This window comes from Aethalodelphis obliquidens, unplaced genomic scaffold (genome assembly GCF_003676395.1).
Source record: "Aethalodelphis obliquidens isolate GAN/ISIS:26980383/991018 unplaced genomic scaffold, ASM367639v1 scaffold56, whole genome shotgun sequence".
NCBI lineage: Eukaryota > Metazoa > Chordata > Mammalia > Artiodactyla > Delphinidae > Aethalodelphis > Aethalodelphis obliquidens.
The window spans coordinates 8,002,601-8,018,629 of record NW_020838000.1 but is presented as its reverse complement, the minus strand read 5'-3'; the positions used below and the strand labels follow the sequence as shown (position 1 = coordinate 8,018,629).

General features: G+C 38.2%; 1 protein-coding gene across 6 annotated transcripts in view; it reads right to left on the bottom strand.

Moving 5' to 3' along the window:
• The window catches only part of SATB1 (SATB homeobox 1), a 99,852-nt gene that overhangs the window by 57,765 nt on the left and 26,058 nt on the right, over positions 1-16,029 (bottom strand). For all 6 annotated transcript variants that reach the window (XM_027086544.1, XM_027086545.1, XM_027086543.1 and 3 more), the window contains 3 exons: positions 13,641-13,817; positions 12,742-12,868; positions 11,864-11,987 (listed from right to left, as the gene is read on the bottom strand). In XM_027086544.1, the coding sequence (XP_026942345.1) occupies positions 11,864-11,987; positions 12,742-12,868; positions 13,641-13,817 (428 nt within the window). The remainder of the gene's footprint in view (positions 1-11,863; positions 11,988-12,741; positions 12,869-13,640; positions 13,818-16,029) is intronic.

Here is a 16,029-nt window from a genome sequence, read left to right as displayed (position 1 = left end):
AAGAGATTTTTTTTTTCCTTTTTCTTCCCATCTGTGTGTTGCAACACATTTCTACAAGTTAAAAACATTTTTTTTTTCAAACAGAGATCTCATGAATACCCAAAAACATGCTATCTGGTTTCTGAATGCTAATTAATTTCAACTAAGGAATCTGAATATCTTGTTCTGTAGGAAGGAATGTATGTTTTGAATTGGAATACTCCAGAGACACAAGGGGAAATCATCTTGCACAGGTTTAATTCTGTAAGGCGATTTTTCATGGTTCTACCTTGTCTGTAATATATATCTGGTACATCCATGTCTTAAAATGAAAGCACATAACTGCTAATGTCTTTGGCATAAAGTCTAAAATAATTGTTTTCTGAAATAAATGTCCGTGCGTGCAGAACGTATATACAGAAACCTTTAACTTCTCAGGCGACACACAGTGATGCTTTATAAAGCCCCGCAGTTAATTTTCAGGGTTGGAACACTAATCTTGACAGTAACCTTTTTATGTATTGTATTAATGGCACAGAGACATTAAGCACCTTTTTATAATTTTCAATAAAATGAGCATTTACTGAACAATCTGTCAAACTGCTGGCTCTCTATTATTTTACATTTTTATTTTTTGACAAGTGTAACTTCACACACTCGGCTGGCCCTCCCCTCTCTCTAGGTCCGGCCTGCCTATGGCCTGAATTTTCACAGCAGGTTTTTAGATGCGCGTGGGAAACTTAAAGGTCAAATTTTAACTTCAGATCAAATGGAATCAACTCCACATTCAAACACTGTTTTAATAGGGATTCTCAGTAAATGGGGTTTTCTTTTCATCCCAAAGGATATCAAATACTACAAACAAGGCATCATAGGAGATGGTGACATGGAACGAATTTGTTGAAAATTCACAGGTAGTCCCCATCTGGTATTGAGGGAGGGGAGGAAGGGAATCGGGTTTCGATTTATGGGAAGCAAATGGCAGGATTTCTAAGTGTCATATTCTCTTTGTGATGTTAGCTTATGTTCCCCAAATCTTTCCCTCTGGATCCTTTATTGCTTTCTAAGCTATTCTCTTGGGAGATACAACTGGGGCATACTTGGCATCTCAATTTGTTGAGAAGAGACTAATCACTTCTAAATTTTACTTAAACTCCAGTTGCCATCGTTAAGGCTCTTGCCATCTTGATCAATCCCGGTGCCTTGAAAATGGCATCGTCACACAGAGTCACCCTTGTATCGTGCTAAAAATAGAAACTCGGTACAAAGCTCCAAAGGAGTACAAAGGGAAGCACAAAGAGAACCTGGGCAATTCTGTTTTAATTCTCTTACTACATTTCCTAAAGATGAAAATGTGACCGTTTCGAAGCACAGGAATTTTATGTAATGGTTTAAATAGCCAATTCATCATGTTTAAAGGAAATGCTGGCTCACAGTTCGTACGGCTTTTCCGCATAATTAAAGTAATTTTACATAAGGCCCAGATAATATCTTCTGACCAGATTCTCTATTCTATCTTTTTGTATAAGTATCATCTAGATCGTTCTTAATGCTACTGAAACCTTCTTATTCAAACGAATTGAATACATTGGTAAAGAGCTTAAATTAGAAAATATTTGCTAAAAAGCGTACTGTTACTAAGGGCATGTAATATTTCAAACTAACTGCAGGCTTAGGTTTGCTCATCTGCAACATGAACGGAAATGAACTAGATAATCTGCAAGGTCCCTTCTAACAGCTTGAAGATTCTATGAGATCTATAGGCATTCCCAGACACAGGTCCTACAGGGTCTTCTTTAATGACTAAAGAAGATGCGATTGTTATACCCATCAACCATTCACTGTGCAGACATTACCAACTACAGTTTTATTTCTTAGGAAGGTTGGAGTCCCTCGGTATCTTGCTTATAATATGATTATTAAAAACATACTATCATTAAACATTACGCTACTCCAAATAGAATTTTCATAAGTTTTTCATTAGATAAATCTAATGAGTTTTATTTGATTTTATAGAAAAAATCATTTCCTAAAATTTTAAATCCTGAGCACTGGGAATGCTTGCTCCTTCTTTCTCTGATGGCCCTTGTGTGGTTAAATCTCCCATTCCCTATGGAGATTAAAATTTCTCATATCTGTACTTAGAAATAGCAGAAAAAGATACCAAATTTGTATTAAATTCCAGAGGTCCTAAATAAAGCATTTTGAGAAACTTCAAGTCACAGAGTGAAAAAAAAACTAAAGTAGTCTGAACAATCCACTTTTCCAAAAGTAAATACTAGAATCAGACTCTGTAACTCTTCACAGATTTTATATCCCTTCCTTCCTTGTATGAACGCTATTAGATTTTTAAGCCACACTGCCTAAAAACTGGGGAGAAAAGTAAGACTGCTTTTTAGCTTTTTATGGGGCCAAAGACTTTCTTTGGGAGTCTCATGAAACCGATGGAAGCTCTCCCCACATATATACTCCCCAAAAGAGGCTTGGAACGTCTGGGTCTGCACAAACCCTTGGGAGCCCACTGCGTGGGCAGTGGATCACACCCAGATCTGATCCAAGATTTCACAGGAGACTGAGGGCTAGGTCATGTCCTTGATTTCTGTGTTTTATTAGTTGTTAGTTGTTAGCCAAGACTTCCCACGTCTACTAAATAAATAGAAACCAATGTCACCTCTGGATGAGGTCACAGAGAAAAACCAAATTAACCTAGCTCACCTCTATCAGTATTATGAAAACGCTTTACAGTTTAGGAAAATGCCATATACTGGTAATCACCTCTTTGGGAGTTATGGTGAAATGGTAAAAAAAAATGTGCTGGACGGGCTGTCCGTCATGAAGTAAGGAGCTCAGTCCATCACCGGGTGCCTGAGAGCCAGGCTGAGCTGATGCCTCCTGCAGAAGGGTGTACAGACCAAGCCCCTGAGGCCTGTTCTGCAATGGCTCAACACTTATCTCCACTTGCAGCTCTCTCTAAATTCAGGTGATTCTGGACCTTCACACCACTGACTTTTACACACTAGATGTTTATAGCCCCAAACGGAGTCTCCAATGCCAAATGTGGCCTCTGGAACCTCAGCTGAGGGAGAGACATTGTGAGCTAACACGGGGTGGTACTTAACTGCTGGCATTTCCAGCTTGGCAGTGTCAGCAGCTTGGCAGTGTCAGCGTCTTGGTCTATAAATCATTTGATTCTGCTATTGGTATTCCCCCCGCTTTATTTATTTTTTTTAATATGAGATATAGACAAACATAAATAAATAGAGTAATAGTAGAAAAGCATGGATCTCAAATATAACGCAATTGAGACAAAATGAAACCTACTAGCCAAGCTGAAATACATAGTTGATTATAAAAGAAAAATTTTAAATGTGCACGGAAATATGTTGTTAAAGAGTGTGCTTAACAGTGACGTATAATTAGGTCTTTTATAGCAGTTTTTAGATCTCTGGGTCCCTTGTACCTCCCAAGACTATTGTTCTGCTTACAAACATAGAAGTTTTGTACATATACTCAAGAACAGTGACAATATAAGCAAAAATATGGGACAGCTTGGAATATCAGTAGGTTTTCTTAGAGGAAAATGTAGAAGTAATTTGCTCTTGGTAAGGTAAATTAAAAATTCAGAATTAAGTGTAACAGGAAATATATTTTGTAAAGTAGGATATTATAGATAAGACTACATATAAAATACTAGTAGTAAAACTACTGACATAGTTTATAGGCTCACGAAATAAACATGATGAAAATTCTATGAGTCTGTTTAGGTTTGACAAATATTCCTGAGATCCTACTATGTGTCAGATCTCTGAATGTGATGATGAATAAAACTTAGTCCCTTTGTGACCATCAATTACAGTGTACTCAGAACAGAGTTAGTCCACAGATAATTACAAAACAAAGTGGAAAGTGCTATTGCGGGGGGGCATAAAGGAGGGACAGAGACTTGGATGTAGAGAGTGGGGGGTGGAGGGTGGTTAAAGGAAGGAACACTGGGAAAACTCACATCCAGAGGACAGTCCACACCAGGCATCTTTGACACTGTCCAGTCTAAGATACCACATCTGCTTAACTTTCAAATGTGCTTATTTAAAGCATCATGCTTGAGTTTTCCCCCCACTTGCATTTTAAGATGCATCAGACCTTTATACTGATTCTAAGGAGGGCGCTAAAAGCATTCCTTAAAGGTGAGAATGAGTTAGTTATAAAACGGCCCTTTAATTTTTTCACAAACGAAAAGTTCTTGGTTGTTTCCATAAAAAGTGACACTTGTACCAAAATCTTCTATGTTAGCAACGAAGTTTCTTAGACCCACAAGTGCCCTTTCAAACCCTCAATCCCCAGGCTGTAGAAAAACAAGTATACTGTACTTTAGAACTGAGCGCTGTTCCAAATGCTTACAAGTATTAACTCATGTAATTCTCCTAACAATCCTGAAAAATTGGTACTATTATCGTGCTACTTTATAGATTTAAAAAATGAGGCATGGAGAGTCACTTGCCTGAATTTACAGAGCGGTAACGACAGAGCTCACATTCTTGACTCCCATGGAACGAATGCTATTAGCTTACTAATTACGTGATGGCAAAGAGCAGTGGCTGATGAAATATATCACTTCCAAAGATAGTTCCATTAAGAAATAAAAAGAAAACGAGATCGAGCTCTGCCCTATGTTAACATAATCGAGGAGATTCAACACATTTGGGGAAATATTTATTGTGACGTTTCGTGAAGATAACACTCGTTTTGGTTTGCTCCACGTTTTTCAGTTGCGTAGGAATGAGGGCTGGATTGATAGTAAAATGGGACAAGTCTAGGACAGTCGGGTGGTAGCCAATGAGGAAATACCCTGTCTTGTCATCTAGATAAGAATGTGATTTCAAACGGTGCTAACAATTAAAGCTTTAATCGTTCTTAACTTTCAACATCATTTGCCTCTTTAACCTCTTTGAGTAAACTAAATTAGATTAGCATTTTCGTGGGGAAATATTGCCATACAAGAGAATAGTCTTTTGAAAAGGAGAAAGAAAAAGATGACTAAAGAGGATGAAGTTTTAGAGTAAGAATGAAAGAAAAGAAAAAGTTTCTTCAGTCAGCCACCTTCTCTACAATGCGGAATTCTGCAGCCTCCTGAATTGTCCCTAATGGAACTCCAGCACCCCATAATCATACTGCATATTAGAACCCACTACAATCTTACATTTCTGTAGCGCCCTTCATGCAAGGATCCCAGGGTGCTTTACAATCATTATGAGTTAAAATTAAAACTAAAGCACATACAATTCCTAATAGAACCATTTTAAAAATGCTAAGCAGAACAAATAACTTTTAAGTCTAGATTTAAAAGTCCCAACAGCAAGAGCGTTCCTTATTTCAATTGGCAATGAACTGCGGAGCCTGGCTGACGCTCTCTCCTGTTACGTTAAAGGCTCTGTTATGTTTTTTAATACTCAGAGCACCTTACAATCAAGCAGTTTCCAAAGAAAGAGGAAAAAATCTGGTGCGTGTAGTATCTGTTTTGATTATTCTGAATTTAGGGTTTTCTGTTTGTTTGTTTATGAGTTTGTTGGGGACCAAAATCTGACATGAAATAAAACAGGTTTAAAAAGCAAATCCAGAGAAAGCCCAACTTGAAATTTATGTAGTCATTCCGACAAAAGACACTCCAAAAGCACTTTAAAACTAGCTCTGTTTGAGCAAGAAAATCTGATTGATTAGCATGATTTGGTTAACTTTTTAAAAAAATTAGAAACTAGCATTTAAAAGGCTTTCTCTCAGGCCATGTCTACTCCTAAGCCTTGGCAGTATTTATTATTCTGCAAATCAGAAAAAAATAGGGGAAATGCACTCATGATATGGTAATTTTCCTTGCATTAGTGATTTTGAGGTCAGAGGAAACCTGTTCAGATCTAAAACAAAGCATAGGTAAAAATCTATTAAGTGAAAATGAAGTGCTTACACACTGTCAAAGCACCCTCTAAATTGGCATGGCTCAAACTCTTTTATGTTTTATTCTTGTGAAAAGATAGTGGCCATAAAATATCTGAGATCAATCCATTTGAAGTCAGATGCTTTATTAAGTTTGGCTTTTTTGAAAGGTTACAGGGAACTAATATCAAGCTACAGTAAAACCCTTATGTATATAAACCGGCTAAAAATGAGCCTGACAGATGAGACACAAAAAAGCAAATTTGCAATTTGGAGGACACGTCTATTGTAGATGCTACATATTACATTATTAACACAGAATAGATAATCTCACTAATCTGAAAGAGGTACTAAAGTGAAGTAATAACTGGTTCAAAAAAGGAGACAGAAAAAGTAATCTGATGTAAGTTTAGCAATTCACACAACTGCCCATTTAAGACTGGTTTACCATTTCCTTTATGGATCTCGCCATTAATTGCTGAAAGTAGTAATAAAATCCAATTAGTATCAAGTACTTCCATGCCTGGCAAAGCAGATATTCATAACCTCGGACTCCCTTGGGCAGTAAGGTAAAAACTGGGAAAAGTTTTGCCATTTAGAAGAGGAAAGAAAAGCTCCTACGTGGAGCTTTTCCTCAAAATATATGATATTTAATGACAAGATTTACAATAGATTTACAATATTATGCTAGGAAGGGGCAGGTACAAAATCCTACAAGCAGATCTCAAACAGGAAACTTTAAATAGAGCTGCCAGTTATACCCTTGGTCATCACATTGAGCCAGTGAATGACTAAGGTCTATATTTTCACATAGACTCGAGAAATTGCCCACTGTTTCCCATGCAAATATCTAACGTTGTCTTGGGCTATTAGCGCAATTATACCTACTGATCCGGACAGGATGTAAGGACGGGGAGAAGTGACTGCCAACAGAGTTCTTACAGTCAAACTTTTTGGAACCTCCCAAATACCAGACTATACCAGGAATCAGTCCCCGTGCTCTAAATCACCCTCGAATACTCTAAATTAGGGGCATGACGGTATTTTTAAAGTGAGTCAATGTAAGAATGACAAAATCAAAGATACAAAAACAAAACATACGTTAAAGAAAAATTTCAGCAGTAAGAATAAATACAGTTGGAAAACTGTAAGTAGTTATCAGTACTACAGAGAAATGTATTTTATAAAACATCAAATTAGTTGGAGAAAGGTTTTTTAAAAAGGCCTCTGTCTCTATCTATCTATCTATCTATCTATCTATCTATCTATCTTTCCTTCCATCCATCCATCCATCCATCCATCCATCCATCCATCCATCCATCCGAGAATACTTGATTAAGCTCACAGGGTCTGGGTATGAATTCTCGCCCCTCTGCTTCACCTGCTCCGTAATCATGGGACTTGCTTAAACATTCCATGGCTCAGGTTCCTTAACTGAAAATGGGGATATAAAACCATATACCACTTAGGGTGACAGATACACTCTTGATACTGTAAAAGTACTAAATGAAAGTTACTATTATTTCAACTACTAAGATGTGTCACCCTTATTACTCCATAGGAAATAGAATGCCTGTCACACAGCAGACTGTCAATACCTATTTCTGAATGAATAAATATATGAATATGTGAATAAATTTCATAGGTTAGACTCTCATGTGAAATACAATATTTGAATACTGATGTTAGATATTCTCTGGAGAAAATGTGATTATTAATGTTTACTGGAATTTTTTTAGAGACGTCATTTTGGCCCCAAAATTATGAATAAAATAATATAAAGTGCAGTTAAAAAATATATATATCTCTACAGCCTAACAGATAGGGATTTTTTAAATTGGTGCTTTGTATAATACAGACTGAAAACCAGCTGAACACAGGGGTTTATTAATGTCTACGGAAATGACTGTCAAGTTTCAGAGAATGGGCAGGGTTAAGCGCCAAGCTTCAGCAGGGCAAGGTGGCTTCTTTTTTCGCCTGTTTTGCCAGTACCTAATGAAAAGTCTGACACATTCTACACCCCTAGATGCTGTCAGAAAAAGGAAAACCAAAATATCATTTTTCTCCACGTTACTTCTAAATGGAACGTTCGAATTTAAATTCATTTTATATATCTTTTGCTACCTGAAAATAAAAATGACAGTTCTCACTGTATGGAGGACTCGGGCTTGGAGCTACTTTTCCCAGGTAAGAAATGAAACAGAAAGAATCGGCACCTTAAAAATATGAAAGTGGTGATGTGTGAGCGTGTGTGTGTTTGTGTACACAAATGTGAATGTGTGTGTGGTGGGCAAGGGTGGTAAAAATGCACATATATCAGATTAAAATCCCTTAGGAATATGTGACCTAAACTTTTTAGAAGGAAGACGCTAGTCTGGCAGAAGTAATAACTGACCTTTTACTTATGATACTTTTAACAAAACGAATCTATCCTTGTACTGAATGTATACATATTTATCTAATGTTCAATTTCTAAAACTTCAGGGGAAACTTAAAATGAAATCTATTTTTATTGTACATCAAAATATTTACTTTTTCAAATCCCAATTTACCTTCCAAATCCATACCCTCCAAGTTCCCATGACCATAAGCTTTCCTATCCCCACGTCAGACTTTATTCTCCCTTCCTTACTTGCAGGTCAGAATACAACACCCACCTTACCTAACCACATCCACTGAAAAAAAGCAAGAGTAACAACACAGCGCCCAACCTCAGATCCATAATGAGCTAAGGGTTTCTTATGCCTTAGAACAGTTTACAAAAATAAACAAACACGTGGTAGAAAAAACAATAAATGGATGTCAATCTATTTGGGCAGATTTATGATAGGAAATCAGTCACAGAAATAAAGGTCTGAGTTATAAGTCAAACCCCACGCACACTTAATGGAATTTCTGCGGCTAGAGAAAACCTTGCAAAGATCATCCAAGAAAACATTACTGCAGGAAAACCTAAGTCTTCATTTTAAAATCAACACACTAAAACGCATCCTTGGGAAAGGACTTTGGGGGTCAGTCACTAACCAGCATTTTGACTTTAATCTCTGGGAAAGATAACATCTTCTAGTTCTAAGATTGGAAGTGCAAACTGGACTTGCTCTTTGCAAGTAGGGGACAATCCTCCTGGGAGCACTGGAGGCATGGCCTGCCGGACACCCCAGGCAAATTCCTGGGGCTGCCCCTCCCCTTCCCTCCTGGCCGCTCCTCAGTAAAGGGAATCTCTTTGCCCACAGGGTGGACATTCTGCTCAGCATATCATTAGGGACCCAATGGCCATATTCAAGACTGGGCTATTTTACCATATTAAACAAAACCAAATCCTTAACGTACAGCAAAATGGGCATGCTGAATTGTATGCTAAGAGTCCTCACGTGAATGAATCAAAACTCCACAGGAGGGGAAAAAGTCTTAAGCTGTAGCATTTCTTGCTGTTAGGTCCCATTTTGTACAAGACTAAGGCCGTATTTATTATTTGCTAGGCATTTTGCACCACAGCATCTTCATCACCAAATCTCACCAGGGAGGAAAAAAAGAGCAGTTTTACCAAGCTCAGCATATATTTGGGGCTGAGGCCTTAGAGTGCCTGCATTTCCTCTAACTAATAACTTCTGACAGAAGAGAAAATAAAGAAGCAAATGGAAAATAGTCCATAATTAAAACATTCCGAATTGAGTATCAGATTCACAAATTCATTCTAGAGAAATAGAAGATGATGCAGCAGAATATAAAATAACCCCCTCATTTAGAGAACAAGTTGCACTTTTTCATAATTAGATATTAAATTAATTTCAAATATTTGCTGCCACTGCTGAACGATGTATACTTTTACAAATTTTTTTTTTTTTTTAAAGAAAGGAAGATTGTAATTACAACTGATGTTGAAGTTACAGCCTAGTTTCACCACTTAAGGATGACAGCAGGGTCCCCAGCTACCCAGGCCCACATGTTCCTCTCGAGGCCTCTCTATAGAAAGTCACCCACGTCTGACTCCAAAACCAAGTCCTGAATTTCATTTTGTCAATTCTGTTTAACATTATAATAGTTTGTATTTAATTCATTTCCCATGATAACATTAAGTAAACTCACAATTGTATTTATAAGCTATAGTGAGGTAGAGTTTATTGGCTGAATGTTGATGTCATTTAACAATTAGTTCTCACTGCCTGTTTCAATAAATACTTATACTAGCATCCTCTTCTCCGGCTCACAGTAAATGCCTTAAATCTCTGCCTTCCCAAATCAATGGGACACTTAGTAACATGAAGATACATGAGATTCCTATACTGGGTATTTATATGTATTTTAACGCTGAGTTAACAAACAAACAAATAAACCAGCCTTTAATTCTAGGACATTTCAAATTTTCAAATGCGGAAACTAAGTGACAAACTATCTGGAGTTGTCTGCAAAATCCAAAGCCCCAGAGGTAAGTCACCTGCTTCATTATATCATCCTATTGATTTAACTGTGTTTAATTAATTTAAATTACTTTTATTCGACGGTTATAAATTCATATCCTGCCTACTCCAAGGGTGAGAGAGAGAGAAAGAGAAGATCAGCTAAAATGACAAAAAGACTTTGCTCTGATTTTCAAGAAACGGACACTTAACACCAGAGAATATTTTACCTGTGGTCACAGCTTACCTTAAAAGAATATAAAAAGCCATCGTTAACTGTAAACTTAATTCATTTGCTTCATTCCTAGAATTGCTAACAAATAACAAAGTAAAGCTGATGGACTGTAACGCAGCAAACCTGCAATACATGGAGGTTCCATGAAACGGCAGCACAAAAGGCCACAACCTTCCTTCCAAAGGTACCCATGTATCTTCACGGCCATCACATTAGAAACACATTTTGAGAATATCTCAGTTGCAGAAATGTTTACAGCACTCATTCAGTTCAAGTCCAAATGACTGACAGACTAAAATTCACACTTACATTTTAAACTTGCATTGAAAGAAAAACTTTAAAAATTTAGTAAAAATCTAGTTAGACCAGCACTTCAACTATACTCTATGGTGGCATGACCTTCACTGGTGTGGGCACTGAGAGATGACATTACGACACAGTTATGTCGTGACCACACGAGCAGCCCATGAAGAGCGGGTTCACAGCAACCTTTCTTTTTTATTTGAAATCAGCTCTGCATCATCAAAAGTGATGTTTGGCTTTACATTTAGAAACAGAGGCAATCTCTCAGTAGAGTTTTAATAGCCCCTCTACCAAAATTCACTCTAAAAACTCGAGTACAATAATAATAAATCTTTGTCTCGTTTCAAAAATCCCTGATGGTATGACAGGCGTCTCAGAGGAAAACATATGATCTCACTAAAAAAAAAAAAAAAAAGCTGGGGTGTGTAAACCAATGCCATAAAACTGGTGACAAAATCCTGATAAATAATAACTATTTAATCTTTAGTTACAGGGAAGAGATTTCTGTTTTCTGTTCTTACTTAAAAAAATTTTTTTTTACTAAATGCTATTTCTTCTTTTTTTTTTTTTTTGGTAATGAACAAAGTATCCAAAAACTATACTATACTCTTGTTTTACTGAGGTAGCATGGTGCAGTTTTGAACATTAACACTTCCAATGCCCTTCCCACTCACCTAGGGGTGCCTGGAAGTTATACCACCTTTATTCCCTTAAACAAAGGCTCTCAGGACAATGTAGCTTCCAAGCTCAGAGCACTCAAGAGGAGGAATCTACAATCGAGCTAGTGTAGAGTTCTGCTGAGCTGTTTTTCCTCCGCTCTTTTCCCCAAGGGGGAAAAAGTGTAAAGGCTCTGGTTCAGGACAAATAGGGCATATTTTTGAAAGTCACCAGCGGTCAAGTCACTTTGCCTTTTGGGGAGATTCTTGCTTCCGATGCCAGTTGCTTTATACTAGGGAACCCTATTACACCTCCAACTAGGGCTGCCCACAATGTCCTATCATCTAGGACAGGCAATGCCAAGTACCTGTGAGAGGGGGCACTCCTTGGCCAAGGAACTCTGATTCATATCCTTCAGTAAGTCCTTCAGCGCATTCCTGACGGTGGTGTGGGACCACTGTTCTGGAGGCAGGTCTTCTAGTTTGGGGCAACTATTGGAGACACAGATTAGAAAGGGGATTATGACCAGATCGCATCCTGCTGCAGAACGTTCCTTTAAGACAGACAGATTTCATTTTGCGCATCAAACAGATGCATCTGGAGATTGCTCTCGGTCTCCTGATTGTTCCGATTAGTTAATTACTTTATACAACACATCTGCTGTATCGATGCATGAATTATACATCAGCTGCCTGTGGTGGCTATTTTTTCACGTTACTTCTACCTTCCTGCTCTGATGTGCTTGGGAAGACAATTTAAGGTGTGCTGCTTTCTCACGAGCCATGGTGAAAAACAGGAACGTGGGAACACTTTCCTTTCAGGACTCGAGTTAAAATGGTAAAAAATATATATATACATAAATGAAGAAGAGCTCGGCAATAGCGAATAAGGCATTCTTTCACAAAATGTACACAGATGGCACTGTTCATGATATGCAAAAATATTTTTCTCTTAAGTAAACTTTATGTAAAATGCCTTCTTGTAATGCATCATTTAATCCACTGCACATACAAAGTCTCGTCGTCTGATAACCTGCACAGATCGATGCATTTGGGGGGAAGGTTGCTTTTTGATGACAGATTGAAGTTAGGAAAATAAAGCAGAAGGGGTAAAGTAACAAAATCAATTTGGGTTAACCTTTCTGAAACACAGAGTAAATCACAACTGAAGGGTGACCAGAGATGCTTTATTTCAGATGATCAGGTAAGTAGAATGTTCTGCCCTAGAGTTGCTGTCCTGACTCACCTGTGTAACTGAATTTTCAATGTGACCACATGATACACGTCTTGAAGCATATCTGCTACCGTAGCATCAGGGGCATCAGTCACATAAGACAGTGGGACTGGATTCCACTTTCCAACCTGGATTAGTCCTATTCCAGATAAAGAGAATATGTCACTAACTATTTTACCCTTCAGATAACGTATCTAGTAGAAGGTTTGTTCTTTTTCTTTTTTAATTGCCCCCCACCACAAGCAATATTGTTATTTTTTTGAATGATTCCCTTCCCTCTAAAAGGCAGGTCAATGAAAATATTCACAGCTTAGCTTTCTAAATTGTGAAATTATGTAAATGACGGTGGGGTTGTTTATTATTTTGGAAATAAAACCCCATCAATAAAACCTAGGCAGAGGCCACATTTTCCTAACTTGCAGGAAGTTCTAATAAGACATAGCTGAACCAGTTCTAAATGGCTTTACGATTTAGATAAGATTCTCTACTGCAATGGGAATCAGCATTGAAAAATACTTTACAGCCCATAAAACCATCAGAAACAGAATAAAAGAAACAGAACTAGATATTCAGTCATAAATGCAAATTGACTCTCAACAGTCCATCTGCTCAAATACGTTCCTCACTTCCTTGTGGGTCCTCAGTGGAGCAGATTATTAAGGTCAATAAGCATACTAATGATTCAGCTGAAGTAATTTAAAAAAAAAAATCTACCTCGACATTCCACACGAGCAAAATGTGTGTTAACTAAACCAAACTGAATTAAGCCAATTTTTTAAAGCCACAGTCTAGAAGGAACCCATGTAACACACAGGCTACAGTTTTTTGAATGGAAGTATTCAGTTGCTTTCTCTGCAAGGTAAACAAAGGATGCCAAGCAATTTTTCCAACCCGACGTCTGCATTATTTACCTTTGGCCTGGGCAGCAGAGCTATGCGAATAACCCAGAGACAGCAAGGCCATTTCAATCAGCTGGTTGAAAAGCATATCCTTCCTCACCAACACAAATTCTGCATGTTCCTCCTTGCAATCATACTCAATGGCATTTTCATAATGTTCCACCACGCAGAAAACCGGTAGCATGGTTCCTATCAAGGACACAGAGGAAAAAGAGACGCAAACCAACGATCTTCAGAAATACAGTCTGGGGGGAGGAAAAACGAAGCCGTGAAAATAAATCTTCAACACAGTGAGAGAAGGGGTGGCTGTGTTTCCAAGGCAGACAGGGCACAGAGATCCAGGCGCGCACACACACACACACATACACCTGCCTTTATTTTTATTTTTTTAAGTTGTAAGAGAAATACTGAAACAGAATGTGAACTTGGCCCTGAGGTAACTTGGGCTCTGCTTTAATTTTAACAGTGCGTTTCCCCACATCAATTAATGCAGAACTACCTTTTTGATCAAATCATAAGGCTGATGAGAGAGGAGCCAGGGTCTCGTCTGATCTGCTGTGAGTGGTACCCAGTGTGCAAACGCAATTCGCTACACTTGTCCTCGAAAGAACCCACCTTTGGGCTTCCTACACACTTTTGTTAACATTAAACGTTCATTGTCTGTATCCAAACAAATTATATTTGATGATAAAATCATTAGCATTTTCCTCCTTTTTTAAGACCTTGACTTTAACGAGTCCATAGAAGAAACACAAAACTTAACCAAACTGATGTTCAAAATACACGATTTCAATATGTGCAAACTGTAGATGAATAAGGTTTTACTCTGATGGCTACTCATTTAATCTATCTGCCTAAAAAGATATCACAGTAACCACATGTCTTTAAAATGAACAATCTTTGCCATAGCAAATGGGATAAAAATGAGAGGAAAGGAAACTGGCCTCATCAGGGCATCTCAGGATACAGGAATCTGCATAGACTTGAGGTGTTCTCTCTTTATTTACTGTAATCCCACGTAATAACGCAGTAGCCAGATGATTAACAAACACAGGCCACACCACTGTTAGCAAAGAGGTTTCTAGAAACAGAAATCACGGAACGTGGTAGTACTTGAGGTGTTTACGCAGCGCACTGTCAGACTTCCAGAGATAAACGGAAAAGGGTTAAAAGCAGATGCATCTGAACTATACTGTGGCAAGTTGCCAGGAGGGTATCATCTTTAGCATAAATGATGACTAGGGTTACTTTAACAGGGCACCCAGGATCCCCAATTAGTCCTATCACATTAATGCCTCTATAAGCTCTGCCCTCTGGACTCACAGAATCCAACCAACTTCTGAAGGTGTCGAGTGCCTGCCAAGCACAGATAAAAATCAGGATTTCCTCCTGACACTAGGGATGCCCTTTAAAAACGCCCTCTTTGCTTGTTGCTGCTGAACAAAGCCGGCAGTAAAAGCAGCTACATTTTTCTACGTGTGCATCTACCCCACAGCTTCAGTGAACTGTTCACAAGAGATTCTAGCTCTGACAAATAAACCCCTTTAGGTTTACTTAGAAAGGCTCGCAAACTCATTTGGAGGGACCCAACAGGCTAGCGATGAAAAACAAGCTGCGGAGCTTGCCAATATTCATGTCACTCATTCGGCTGTTTTATACCAGAGAGAGAACCCATCAGGGATCAGAAAGAGACTGGGGGAGACCACAGCAAAAACAGCAGTATGCAAACGGGTGATTTCTTCCTTGGCTGGAAGGTACTTTGGCAAAACCTTCTAAACAAATAAACAAAAACCTCCAACCCCTTTTCTTAAGGTGTGCTTTCTCATCCCGGCCCCACTTTTTATGTAGCGCCTGTCAAACAGAAACCCTGCACTGGAAAAAGAAGATTAAAAAAAATACTACCACCACCACCAAAAGGCTGTAGGAATTTTGTTGCTTGAAGTAAGCAGAAACTTCTACAATTAAACTGCATTTTTAAAATGTCACTATGAATGCAATGCTTAAAAAAAAAAGCACTTGAGCAGGAAGTGAAATTACTGTACTTTGGTTTCTCCTCCCCCTGTCCTGAGGTCTTCAAAGAATTGGGTTACTAATACAACAAAAACATACACATTGATTTCTCCTCTTATAGAATGATACAGACCTGTTCTGCTCTTTGCTTCTCCTGAGACCTATGAAATAACTGTAGGTTTTTCAAACTGTTGAAATATATGAGAGTTGTTTTGGACTTTATTTAGAGGGACCCTGTAAGATCATTAAGGTGGCTACTGATAAAGCGACAACAGTAGCCTTTAATTCCCAATCTAGCTTCTAAACCTTCCAGCAAACTGTCACATTGTCCTCCGGATGCTGGGAGTCAAGCTGAACAGGGGACTTCTCTGAACTGTCTGATTATTTGTGT